The sequence below is a fragment of the Numenius arquata genome, chromosome Z, assembly GCF_964106895.1.
Source record: "Numenius arquata chromosome Z, bNumArq3.hap1.1, whole genome shotgun sequence".
Lineage (NCBI taxonomy): Eukaryota > Metazoa > Chordata > Aves > Charadriiformes > Scolopacidae > Numenius > Numenius arquata.
In genome coordinates this window covers 44,616,004-44,629,509 of record NC_133616.1, presented here as the reverse complement: position 1 = coordinate 44,629,509, position 13,506 = coordinate 44,616,004, and the positions used below count along the sequence as shown (strand labels likewise).

The 13,506-nt window shown below is 39.1% G+C and overlaps 1 protein-coding gene across 2 annotated transcripts in view; it reads left to right on the top strand.

Annotated features, from left to right (window-relative positions):
• Positions 1-1,912: 1,912 nt before the first annotated feature.
• The window catches only part of AGTPBP1 (ATP/GTP binding carboxypeptidase 1), a 65,448-nt gene continuing 53,854 nt past the window's right edge, over positions 1,913-13,506 (top strand). Inside the window, exons 1-5 of one of the 2 annotated variants that reach the window (XM_074165817.1) lie at positions 1,913-2,044; positions 3,067-3,137; positions 12,112-12,242; positions 12,844-12,911; positions 13,323-13,386. In XM_074165817.1, coding sequence (XP_074021918.1) covers positions 3,106-3,137; positions 12,112-12,242; positions 12,844-12,911; positions 13,323-13,386 — 295 coding nt within the window. In that variant the 5' untranslated portion in view covers positions 1,913-2,044; positions 3,067-3,105. Of the gene's footprint in view, positions 2,045-3,066; positions 3,138-12,111; positions 12,243-12,843; positions 12,912-13,322; positions 13,387-13,506 lie in introns of those variants that run through there. The other variant, XM_074165818.1, reaches the window with a different exon arrangement.

The window sequence follows — 13,506 nt, the reverse complement described above, 5'->3', positions numbered from 1 at the left end:
GATCTGATGTTACCAAAATGATAATGAAAGTGCTCAGCATTGACATATTGTAATGGTGACTGCATTTTTTTTCATATTATGATTGAAAGTTAGAGTAAGGATTGGAGTTTGGTTTTGTGTCTGCATTCTTTATTATCCATTAGTCATTAATGGGAGGTAAAAGGGAAAACAATTTACAGTGAATACACTTAACTGCAGGTTCTGGTGCGGTTGAGCCATATGTTACTGTACTGAGTTTAATCTGATTTCTTCAGTTTTATTTAGAGATGGCTTTTCAGAACATGTATAAATTCTACGTGGATGGCTTGCAATAAATAAGGTGTATACTCACTATCCACTGAAATACATGCAGTTTAAGTACCATAATCTTAAAGAAGATGCGAGTAGAGCTATGTGACAGTGCATGCAAAGTATTTGGTTAGTAGCATTTACTTTTTTTTTTTTAATTCTTTCCATTATTAGGTAGATGATGGTGAGTAACTTTGATGATTAGGTGGCTTTCTGCTGTGGTATGAAGTTCCTGATATTTGCGTGAAAATGAAAAAGGATTCCTCTAGGAGTGAAGACAAGGAAGCCTGATTTTAGTGAAGGGGATTTTTATTTATTTGCTTCTTTTTTGAAACAGATGGCTTTTTAGCTTTCTGTTCCCTCAAAGCAACAGATCAAGGATCACAGAAGTAAACAAATGGCTAAAATGGGAATGGGACTCTGATTTCTGGAAGAATCAGGAGCTGGTTTTGACTGTGCAACAGATAGAGCTATGTGAGATGTAGGTGAATTCTCCTAGAAGGGAGACAAACACGTCACATAAGGCATGTCTTTGTTTTTCTGCGGAGAAAGGAAAAGGTGACTATGATGTATAATTTCTTGCAGTTCATGTAATTTGCCTTGGTGTTGGTAGCATTATTACGGTGAATGCAGCTTTCTTATTTGGAACTTTACCTGTCTGGAGAAATTTCCTATGAAGAAGCAGCCTGTTTCCCAGGTGGGGGTGGGAGGATGGAGGGGGTAACTTTCCATAGATAATGTGAAAAGCCGGGGGAGATTGCACAGAATCCTGCATATATCAGCTTAAAGTTTAACAAGTCAACACTCCCTGCTCTCCTCTGTTCTCCTTCAACTTGAGGCTTATTTTTTTAAATTGTTGTTGTTGGTCTTTTAAATGCAGAAAAACTTATGCTAATTTACTTTCTGCCCTGCTACCACTGCCAGGCAAGTGACATTAAATGTGTTTAAAAAGTATGTTTAAATTGAGATTTGTGCACCTTCTGCTTTTACTTTTCTATCCTTTATTCAAAATAAACATAATATTAAAAGTTTTTAAAATAGTTTGTAAATGACTTCTGCATCACCTAGTAAAATGTTAAAGATATTTTGTTCCTTTAGTATGCATAAATGTTGCACCTCAACTCTCCGGATTGCCGACATATGCTTTTCTATCTCTTTTCTTTTTCTCCCTGCTCCTTCTTACTGTTTGGTTTTTTGTTTTTGTTTTTTGTTTTTTTTTCAGAGGTTCTTGTGCTTTTTCTTAACTGCTTGTTTTTTCCCCTTGGCCTGGAGCATTTGCACATTAGTGCTTACTGAAACACTTTGTGGTGAATTTGGAGCAAAACAAATTAAGACCTTGCAGTTCAAGATAGTTCAGCTCTGTAGCTGGCTCCACTTGTTTAGCAGTTCAGTACACTATAATATGTAGACACTGTTGGCACTGGCAGACTGTTCATCATCTGTCTGACAGCGGGTCAACACTGCAAGCAAAACGGCACTTGGCTACTTGAATACAAGAATCTAGTATTTTCTGCCCAGTAAGACCTGCGATCTGGTTAGAATAATTCAGACCTTACAATTTATGAAGTTGTCTGCATTGTGATGGACAGAGCTATTCTCTTGTAACTATTGATTTTCTTTAAAGGAACTCAAGATAGTTTACACTTGAAGGGTACTTGAACAAATCTAGAACACCTGTTAACTTGAGTCAAGCTGGAATTCTTGTGAAAGGCTGAGCATTTGCTTCCTGGCTTCTGGGAAAAGATTCTGCTTTCAGGTAAGTCTGAAAATAAGCTTGCTTCATACTCCATCTGCTTTAGGTTTTTAACAATTGCAGAGTAATAAAAACCTGGTATTTTTATGTGCTGAACAACAAGGATTTTTGAGAAGTCTTACAATTTTTTCTTGACTGGGGGGGAGGAAGGGTGGGCGTTCTGTATCTGTGCTTGACCGAATTTCTTGCCTGCATTTCCTAAGAGAACAAGTCTTTTATCTTCTTCATTCTCACCACCCATATCTTTGAACATAGTTTTTCTCCTTTACTCTGTCTTCTGTCTTGAGAGTAACCACTGTGCCCTTTGAGGACACTGGGTTTTTTGTTTGTTTGTTTGTTTGTTTTCTTAGTGGGAGTGTTGTCATTCATACTAAATCTCAAATGGTACTGAGGTTCAGTTAATGGTCCTGTAGACTGCAACCTTAATTGCTTGGAGGCACCGTTTGAGGAAGCAGTGTACCCTGAGGACACTATGTCCTTAAAAGGATAGGAAAATTGAGTCCTTAGCACGATATGGTTTCTGTCCAAGTAATGTATTCAGGTCTTGCTTAAATGAGAACACCAAACACTCTATGTTTCTCGCTGTGCCTCTAGTCCTAGTTATCCTATAGATACATGAAATGGCAGTCATGTATGCTGTGGCATCTCACAACTTTGTCAATTAAGTTTAAAGAAGTGTATTTACTAGCTTCAGCAAAAGCTTTCTTCCATAAAATTCTGTCATGGACATGAAAATATTCTCTGTTAAGTAACTGATATGAATTTCTGTTTTATTTTAATCAGACTGAGCTTGGTAGGACTGAATTATAATGCAGAATCATACTCTGTACTTACATTGCAATAGTTTATTTTAAAAGCCGGATCAAATAGATTGAAGAGAGAACAGCTTGTGACAGTGTGGAGAAATGCAATCAATATGAATTAACTTATTTAACACTAATATTGTGGAGACATCCAATATGGTGGTAGCTTTTAATCATTAAAGAACAAAAGATACTGCTAATTTGTAGTTTAATATCTTTCAGGTTATCGGAGATGGTGATTTGAAGAATCAGGTTTCCGATATGAACAAAGGAAAAACATCATCTGAAAAAAGGTGAATTTAAAACTATAGTGGCTTCTCAACAGTCAAGCTATTTGAGATTTGTGAAAAAGCAGTCTTTATTTAAATAATAAGATAAAATATACATTTGGGTCCCTAATAAATATGTGTAAGTTGATGTCCTGAAACACTGAGGGAGTCAATATTGATTAGCATCAAGTAGTTTCACATTTAATAAATAACTTCTTAAATTTAAAAAATTCAGTTAGTGTTCAAATATAAAATATACATTAAATTTCATTGAAAAGATTATCAATAAATTTAATAATTTTACTGCAAATATTGGCAAAACATAGGATTACTTCTACTGAAGGAATTAAAGGACAAGTTTATAATACCATATAAGAAGCCATGAATTTGTCATAGGTGTATCGTTCTCCAACAGTCCTGCAATCCAACACACAGCTAGGACAAAGAAGAGTAAGATTACAGAAGACTTCAAGAGTTGAAAAGTTGTGTTTGTTATTTTCGTGATAACTTGTTTTAGCAAACATCTGAAAAAGATATGAGATTATCTGTGGAAAGCAACATGTCTGTTAAGCATAAGGAAACTATTGAAACGCTTTCAACCTTACCTTAAACTATCACAGGTTAAAACACCTTGTTAAATGAAACCTTCTAATCAGGTATAACAAAAAAAAAACATTCTAAAGGTGGCAAAATATGGAATTTTCGCTTCAGTCTTAGTTCTCTGAAATACTGATTATTTTCAAAATGAATGGATGAATTTGCATGAAGGACATGTTCTACCGTGTATTAATGTTATATCTTGGGATGGATTTAAAATTCAAATTTAAATGCTTGCATGTAGAATCATCTTTGCTTTTGCTGACTTTAGCAGTGCAATGGCTTGATATCAGAGAGTATTTGTTCCAGTTTATTTGAGAGATGCATCAAAAGAAATAGTAAAGAAACTATTATGTTTTCTACTTATGGTGTATTAGTTTCTTAGGTATTATGATAAGCAAAGTCGAACTCTCAGGTATTCTTTGAAATACTACTAATTATAATACGTAAAGTATACTATCACAAAGAATATTAGATTTATGTTTCCATCCTGCAATTCAAAACAGTTGTTCCCTAAGCCATGAATACATTATGGTGAATTTATTGGACAGAGATAGCAATGAACTAGTCGGAAGTATTAGCTTGCTAAAGATTATTTGGTAACTGGGGAGATGGTTGAGGAGAAAAAATTGTAAATGGTTTGCATTGGAATAAAATTAACACGAACTCAAGAGAAGCCTACCTACTTTAAAATATTTTTTTAAAGGCTCACTGTAACATGCTGAAACACAGAAGACCTGTTTGCTGTGGGGGAAGAAGTCACTCCCTGATACTTAAATGTGCTGACTAGTCAGTCAGCCAGCAGTTTCAGAGGAAGTAGGTACAGTTGGGAAACTGAAGGTTTCTGATTACTTCCTTCAGTTGACTGTTATCTTTTGGAAAGCTTCGTGCAAGATGACTAGTCGAAACCATTCTAAGATAACAGAATTTTTATAAACTGCCATGACAGCCATTAGAGTTACCTTTCTCATGGTGAGCACTTACGAAGGTGTAATGATGTGTTTGCATAGTGGAAGTCGTGTACAGTGAGTGAGTGGAGAGTTGTGAATCTAGCACTTCTTTATAATCAAGGTAAGAATGCTTAAACCTTTTGGGAGTCAGTGGGGCTGAAAGAATGTCCCTGCAGTGAGTGATCTTTCTTTGAGAAGATACTTTCTTGTTGATGGAGTTCCTCTTTCAAATGTGAACCCTTGATGTCCTCTGTTTCTCACTCTGGGCAGTTGCTTCCTCTATGTCTAGTCATAGCTTTCTAAACCAGAGAAGTAGGAAATCCACAAAGCTCTCCGGTTAGCTGGAGTCACACTCTATGCTTTGGCAACAGTTGAGACGACGGCAAACTTGTTCATGCTTCCTTTCTGCAAGTAAGATGGTGGTGTCAGGGGCGTTTTGAGCTTCAGCATTTGAACATAGAATCATAGAATCATAGAATGGCTAGAGTTGGAAAGGACCTTAAAGATCATCTAGTTCCAACCCCCCTGCCATGGGCAGGGACACCTCCCACTAGAGCAGGTTGCTCAAAGCCCCATCCAGCCTGGCCTTGAACACTTCCAGGGATGGGGCATCCACAACTTCCCTGGGCAACCTGTTCCAGTGCCTCACCACCCTCACTGTAAAGAATTTCTTCCTTATATCTAATCTAAATCTCTTCTCTTCCAATTTAAAACCATTGCCCCTTGTCCTGTCACCACTCTTCCTGACAAAGAGTCCCTCTTCAGCTCTTCTGTAGGCTCCCTTCAGGTATTGATAGGCTGTTATAAGGTCTCCCCGGAGCCTTCTCTTCTCCAGGCGGAACAACCCCAGCTCTCTCAGTCTGTCTTCATAGGAGAGGTGCTCCATCCCTCTGATCATCCTCGTGGCCCTCCGCTGGACCCGTTCCAACAGGTCCATGTCCTTCCTGTGTTGAGGACTCCAAAGCTGGACACAGTACTCCAGGAGGGGTCTCACGAGCGCAGAGTAGAGGGGCAGAATCACCTCGCGAGACCTGCTGGCCACACTTCTCCTGATGCAGCCCAGGACACGGTTGGCTCTCTGGGCTGCCAGTGCGCACTGCCTGCTCATGTTGAGCTTCTCATCCATAAGCACTCCCAAGTCCTTCTCCTCGGGGCTGCTCTCCAGCCATTCTCCACCCAACTTGTATTTGTGCCTGGGGTTGCCACATACCAGGTGCAGGACCCTGCACTTGGCTTGGTTGAACTTCATGCAATTTACACGAGCCCACCTCTCCAGCCTGTCTAGGTCCCTCTGGATGGCATCCCTTCCCTCCAGTGTGTCAACTGCGCCACCGAGCTTGGTGTCAGCAAACTTGCTGAGGGTGCACTCTATCCCACTGTCCATGTCTCCGACAAAGATGTTAAATAGTACTGGTCCCAGTACCGACCCCTGCGGAACACCACTCGTTACTGGCCGCCACCTGGACATTGAGCCATTGATTGTAACCCTTTGGATGCGGCCATCCAGCCAGTTCCTTATCCACCGAGTGGTCCATCCATCGAATCCATGAGTTTCCAATTTTGAGACCAGGATGTCGTGCGGGACAGTGTCAAATGCTTTGCATAAGTCCAGGTAAATGACGTCAGTCGCTCTGCCCTTGTCTACCAAGTCTGTGGCAGTATTGTAAAAGGCCACCAAATTTGTCAGGCACGATTTGCCCTTGGTGAAGCCATGTTGGCTGTTTCCAATCACTTCTTTATTCTCCATGTGCCTTAGGAAGGATTTCAGGAGGATCTGCTCCATGATCTTGCCAGGCACAGAGGTGAGACTGACCGGCCTGTAGTTTCCCGGGTCTTCTTTGTTTCCTTTTTTGAATATTGGAGTTATGTTCCCTTTTTTCCAGTCAGTGGGAACTTCACCAGACTGCCACGATTTCTCAAATATGATGGAGAGGGGCTTAGCAACTTCGTCCGCCAGTTCTCTCAGGACCCGTGGATGGATTTCATCAGGTCCCATGGACTTATGCACCTTCAGGTTCTTTAAGAGGTCTCGAACCTCGTCTTCTTGTACTGTGGGTGGTTCTTCATTCCCAGAGCGCCTGTTCTTGCCCTCCGTGACTTGGGCGGTGTGGTTAGGGCCCTTGCCAGTGAAGACTGAGGCAAAGAAGTCATTCAGTAGCTCAGCCTTATCCATATCCTGGGTGACCAGGTCTCCCGTTTCCTTCCGGAGGGGACCCACAGCTTCCCTCGTCTTATTTTTATCCCTGATATATCTATAGAAGTTCTTCTTGTTATTTTTCACATCCCTGGCTAGATTTAGTTCTGCCTGGGCTTTCGCTTGCCTGATCAGGTTTCTGGTGACTCGGACAGCTTCTCTGTATTCTTCCCAGTCTACCTTTCCCTGCTTCCACCCTCTATAGGCCTCCTTTTTGGTCCTGAGTTTGTCCAGCAGTTCCTTGTTCATCCACGCCGGCCTACTGGCTATTTTGCCCGATTTCTTCTTTTTTGGGATGCACCTCTCCTGAGCTTGGAGGAGGCAATCCTTAAATACCACCCAGCTTTTTTGGGCCCCTCTCCCTTCCAGTTCTTTTTCCCACGCTACCTTACCAATCAGATCTCTCAGGAGATCAAAGTCTGCTCTTTTGAAGTCCATGGTAGCCAGCTTGGTGCGCACCCTCCTTGCTGCCTTATGAATCTTCAATTCTATCATCTCATGGTCACTGCAGCCGAGGCTACCCTTGAATTTGACATTCCCGACCAGCCCCTCCTTGTTGGTGAGGACAAGGTCCAGCACTGCTCCTTTCCTCGTTGGTTCCTCTATTATTTGTAGAAGAAAGTTGTCGTCGACACATTCCAAGAACTTCCTGGATTTTCTGTGCTCTGCTGTGTTGTCCTTCCAACAGATGTCGGGGAGGTTGAAGTCCCCCATGAGGACCAGAGCGTGTGAGCGCGATGCTGCCCCTATCTGTTTGTAGAGGGCCACATCCTCGCTGTCACTTTGATCTAGTGGCCTGTAGCAGACTCCTACTGTAACATCACCTGCCCCCGTGCTCCCTTTAATCCTGACCCATAAGCTCTCTGTCTTGTCTTCATCCATCCCCAGGTGAAGCTCCATACATTCCAGCTGGTCCTTGACATAGAGGGCAACACCCCCTCCCCTTCTGCCCAGCCTGTCCTTCCTGAAGAGCTTGTAATCCTCCATTCCAACACTCCAGTCGTAAGAGCCATCCCACCACGTCTCGGTGATGCCAATAATGTCATAGCCCTGGAGGCGTGCGCACATCTCTAACTCCTCTTGTTTGTTCCCCATGCTGCGTGCATTTGTGTAAAGGCACTTCAGCTGGGTGCCTAAAGGGGCCGACTTATTAGCTGAGATGGCAGGTTGAAGGCTCTCTTTGAGTTTTTTTCTGCTCAACCTATGCTTAACCCCCTCCCCCTTCGATCCTAGTTTAAACATGGGATGGAGAAAGTCTTTCCTGTGTATGGAGACATGCAGTGTACAGGATCAAAAAGCCTGGTAAACTTTGCCTCAGAATGCTTATTCTGGGTTGCTAAATCCATCCCAGAATAATAATCATCAGTTGTCTTCAGAACTCATGAGATTTGGGTTAAGTAGTGAAAGACAGAGATAGCAAACCCTAGTGGTTTTGTCTGTGAGAGTCAGGGAGCAGAAATCAAGTAGCTGTAGGTCAGCCAACCAAATTGGGTGAGGCTGCGAATAGCCAATGGTGGTATGAGTTGACCTTGAAAAAGCATCTGATTTTTCATGTGTGAGAGAGTAACAGGTCCCATGGGCAGGAAAGTGGCATTAAAGTACCACAGATGTGTTTGAAGCTTTACTAAAATAACCATTGTGTATGACTGCTATCAGGAAGCTAAATCAAGTGCTCCATCCAAGTGCTCTGGAGTAGAGCACTGTGACTGGATACCAGAGCAGCAGTAGTTGGTTGCTGTCAGAGGGAAACGACGCAGTTTGTTTCTGCACGTGCTCTTTCTTTCTCTTTCTGGTTACGATTAATGACTGAACATATTTTGAGCTTTGACTAATGTTCTGAAAGAGAAGAAAGAGTTCTTATTAAAATTACAGAGAACTTGAAGCTGAAAAGATCTGCAAAAATATCAGAGGACCAAATTATTTCAAAATGCTCCTGTGAAATGCAGAAAATAGTTAAGAATATTTGATGGAAATATGTGCAAGGTACTGTGCTTGGAGAGGTATACTCCTGGAACAGATAAAGGGCAGTCACATTTGTAGTGAGGAGAGCCAGAAATAGCAAGATTAAACTACAGGGAGAAAAGCTTCCAAATGAAAGGAATGAATGTGTTAGAGCAAAGTTGCCTTTGGTTATTGAATCACCATTTTTGCAGGCTGTTAAAGACTGGTTGGGCATATCTCTGTCATGAAGAGCGTTTGTGGTGTTCATCCAGCTCTGTAGAATTACATGGCTTTACAAAGTTTCTTCTGGTGCTCCCTAGTCATGGTTTTTATGACTAAGGATGGTAGAGACTATGTAACCTTCAGTGACTACAGAGTGTTCTTGTGAGAAGACTTTGAAATGGGCTGGGTGAAGAATGCCTCTTTTAGTAAGAAGAAGGGTTCTTCAAATTGTGGTGAAGCACGTCTTGTATGAAAGGCTGGCCACAGTGTTCAGGGTATTCATATGAGGTTTTGAAATGTCAGCAGCTTTAGAGGGAATCAAGTTCTGACAGCACACAGGTTCTTATTGTGCCATTCTGGCTATTTTCATGGTTGACCTAGCTGTTGGATTAAAAATACTGAATTCCATGGGATCTTTCTGTTTTGGAGGGCTATTTGGATCCTGAACAGTTTGTTGGTCAAAACATACGTGTTTGCATTGGAAATATCAGAAAAAGTCCCATTGCACATTGGGCTTGCATTTTGTTCTTGGGTCAAATAGGTTGTCATGTAAGCGGTATTACGTACAGGAGTGGAGTCAAGTCAGGCTTGCTGCTGTAATTCTTGTCCTACAGCTGTTTGATTTACCGTGCAGACATCAAAATCTGTCACAGCATTATAACCACTACGTATACTAGTGAAGAGTATTAATAAATAAGTGTACAATTCTTCTTTTAAGAAGAAAACTCAGCCTTAGCTAAAAGAAAATCAGGACTTTAAATTATATTTCAGCATAGACTCTGGGCTGGTGTTAGTTTCAAGGACACTTTATTGGGGATGTTGAAGATGTGAAGTTTATTTGGCTATATTTCTGTTGGAATACTTCTTGCAAGATGAATAGCCTAAAATCATTCTAAAGATACTTCTTTAACTGATACAATGAGTGCTCATTGCTCTTGATAGAAACCCTCACCCATAAGGAGATTATACCTCTAAAATTGTTATACCACCCAGTAGTGAGAATGACTTACCCTTCCTAAACAAAAAGCTTTTAAAGCTTTTTGTAAGTATGGAGAAATTATGTTAGATGCTAACTTTCTGTACATGACATATTCCTTCCGTGTACCAGTGTTTGGATTTTGCAGCCTACAGCAATCAAAAATCAGGTTAGTTCTCAAATTTTAATGGCTGTAAATGAGTTTTGTCTTTATGAAAACTTACTTTTTCCTTTTTTGTTTTTTCCTAAGGATCATATTTGCTTTCCTATGTTGTTTCCAGCTTTCAAACTACTATTTCATTGTGAGACCAATGATACAGCACAATGGAAATTATATATATGTATATATAAAAACACACACAAATTGAAGCAGCATTTCTCTTACACATTGAATTATATGTTGGTTGGCTGGACTCTAAAGGTTTAGATTGTGGAGCTGGTGAAGATATCCTTTGGAATTCTGTCAGCTAGTATTTCAGATCAACAAAGCTTGTGGATTTCATTAAAAAATTTGGTTTATTTTGGGGTATTTCAAGTTCAGTGGATAAATGGAGGAGTAGAAATAAACAAAACAAAGCTTATGCTTTGTGGCTTTACACTGTTATACAATAATAGTGGCTTTGTACTGTTCAACCTGATTTGGGTGATGAGAAACTACTGGAAGGATTATGACTTACTTATACAAGGAAAACAATATTTCAGCAACCAAGACAGATTTCTTTCAGATCAAAAAAATATTTTTAACTCAAAGTCTAGCAAATAACTGAGAAGGTGATACACTTACTTCTCAATACAAAATTATTTTGATTTAAGCTCTATCATTGTTTAGCCATTTCTTACTACTGATGTTAACAGCTTGTAATTATCTGTAATCTGAATTTTTTTTTCAGTTATGCTTCTCATTTAGATGTCAGTGTGGAGAAGTGAAAGTGGTGGAATCAGTTTCTTTACCAGCTGTTATATCAATTTGTTTTCACAGCAATACAACCTTTGCTGTCAGCTACCTTTTTCTTTGATTTTAACATTTTTGTCCACATCTAAACTAATAATTTTAGTAGGGCTGACTGTAAGTTTGAAACCTTTTCACAGATGTAAAATACAAACCAAGGAGTAATAATTCTTCATTCTTATAAACACAACTGACAGTATTTATAAAGCTAATGTTATATACTTTAGTTTTATTGCAGATAGTCAGAACAGTTTGCGTGTAAAAAGAATTATTGATGATTATTGCAGGGCTCTAATGTTACAAAAGTGAAAAGTCAAGGTAGTTAATCCATGGAAATATTAATTTCCTGTAGTTAATTACATGACTATAATTCAAATGGTAAACATTTGTCTAAAAATTACTTTCATGTGGGAACGTGAATCTCAAAACCACTCTGAATAAATGTTACGATCTAAATCTGGAGACCAAATAAACCAATTTCTAGCCAGACTCTGTTTGGAATACTAGAAGTATTTGCATTCATTCTTGCTGTGTAATCTGCTTATCTGTCTGCATGTGTGATTTGAAATAGTTTCTTATATTAAAATACATTTTCCAGGCAATTTTGTGATGTCAGGCCAAAATACCTGTTGTGTTCAAAACAAATCCAAACTCTGTTGATAGCTTTGAACACCTTCCAACGTTTTTTCTTCAAAATGGTGGGTGCTGGTTTGCTCACTTCATGAATGGTAGTCTTTTTCTTTCATTTCCAAAACACCAGCTTGTAAGGCAAACAGTCTTTGGGACTGTTTATAGATAGTTTTTCCTTGAATAGCAGGTTTGCTAAAGTAACCTGGCACTTAACATAAACTATATTAAATATAAGTTACTCTAATTGACATAGATAAACAACTTTTGTACCTATATCTTGATTTTATTTGCTGCAACCAGTTTCTCTGTTCACAGTTGCTCTTGGTCATGCTGTTACATATAATTGGCCTGCTGCAATGCAGGCTTTGCAAAACCTGTAAGTTTGCCAGAATTAAGGAGAATTAAGACTATTTTCCAATTGAGATAAAATATGAAGGTGAATGAGCCACTCCCCTTACTCCGACATGGGATTTCTGTTGTTGGTGGGTTTTTTTCTCTGATCTAGATGGAAAAATGAATATAAAAAACCTTTCTTGTAGTGTTTCCACCAGTTCTCGGACTATGTCTCTGCTGTCACAGCTGGAGAAGATAAATTTGGACTCTGTATTAGGAGAAGCAGACAATGCCAGATATGTTACCTCAAAGATCCTTCATCTGGTTCAGAGTCAAGGTAAATATCTAAGTTTTGTTGTTTTAGTAGTTTGTTTTGAGCCTTCATTCTTGTATTTCTTCCTTGCTGGACTTTTGAATTTTTGTTTCTGTTTGATGAACTTGATCATCCATCCATTTTTGTCGCTGATTGTTGAAAGTACCTGTTTAATGCCATGTTTATTGCTGTCTGATATAATATAGGTTACATTGAATGCATTTTCTATTGTCAAACAGCTATAATTTAAGTAATAATTCACGGTGTATGTATATGCGTGTCTATGCATATATGAGACGTAGAATTGGACTCGATGATCTCAAAGGTCCCTTCCAACCTAGACAATTCTATGATTCTATGATTCTATGAAGTATCTGGAAGAGAGCTTTGTTATGGATTTGTTTCTTTGCAGGATTTTTCCTAGGGCACGACAAGATTGTTGAAAACGTGAAAGCAAAAACGAGTTTTAGAATCACTTAAGTCTTTTACTTATTTTTGTTTGTTTTATATACATAGATCTCATTATTTGCAGTGTAGATTTTCTGATCAATCTGTATATGATCCCTTTTTCTTTTTTCTGCAAGCTAGGATATTAAAAGAAAAATGGTCTTTTTCTCATTGGCAGAAAAAACCAGGAAGGAGATGACTTCTAAAGGCTCTACTGGAATAGAAGTTATCCTGTCAACCCTAGAGGTAAAACCTTTTAATCTGTGTGGTTATGGGTACATAGCAAGTTTTCATTTTATCACTGGGCTTTGTATTATTAAATATGTTGCTATTGTAGCTACTCTCCAAAACTTGCACAGGACTGTAATGATTAGATACGGTCTATAAGTATCATAGCCTACTTAAGAATTTATCTCCCTTATTTTTAAATATTCTAAGAAATTATTTTTCAACTGTCAGTCCTAATTAATATGCCATACTACAAACTAGATTTCAGTTGGTTTTGTGGCTGATTCAGGCTGCATAGTTGGGATGGTTAGATAGGTGGTTACATCTTAAGTTATGTAGGATTTGACAATTTCTTTGAGCTTTAAGTATCTAAACCACTGTATTACACTTCTACATTAAGCAAAGAAATCTTTCTGGCTTTTATTGCAGAATACAAAAGATCCTCAAACTATTCTAAATATATTGAACATTCTCATTGAGGTAGTCTCAGTTGGTAAGTTTTCATTAAGGAGCAATTTTTGATTATATTCCTGTATTCTTCTGCAGACTTTTGTGTTTCTTAGGGTATTTTTTTGTGTGTGTTTTGGTTTTGTTTGTTTGTTTGTTTCTGATG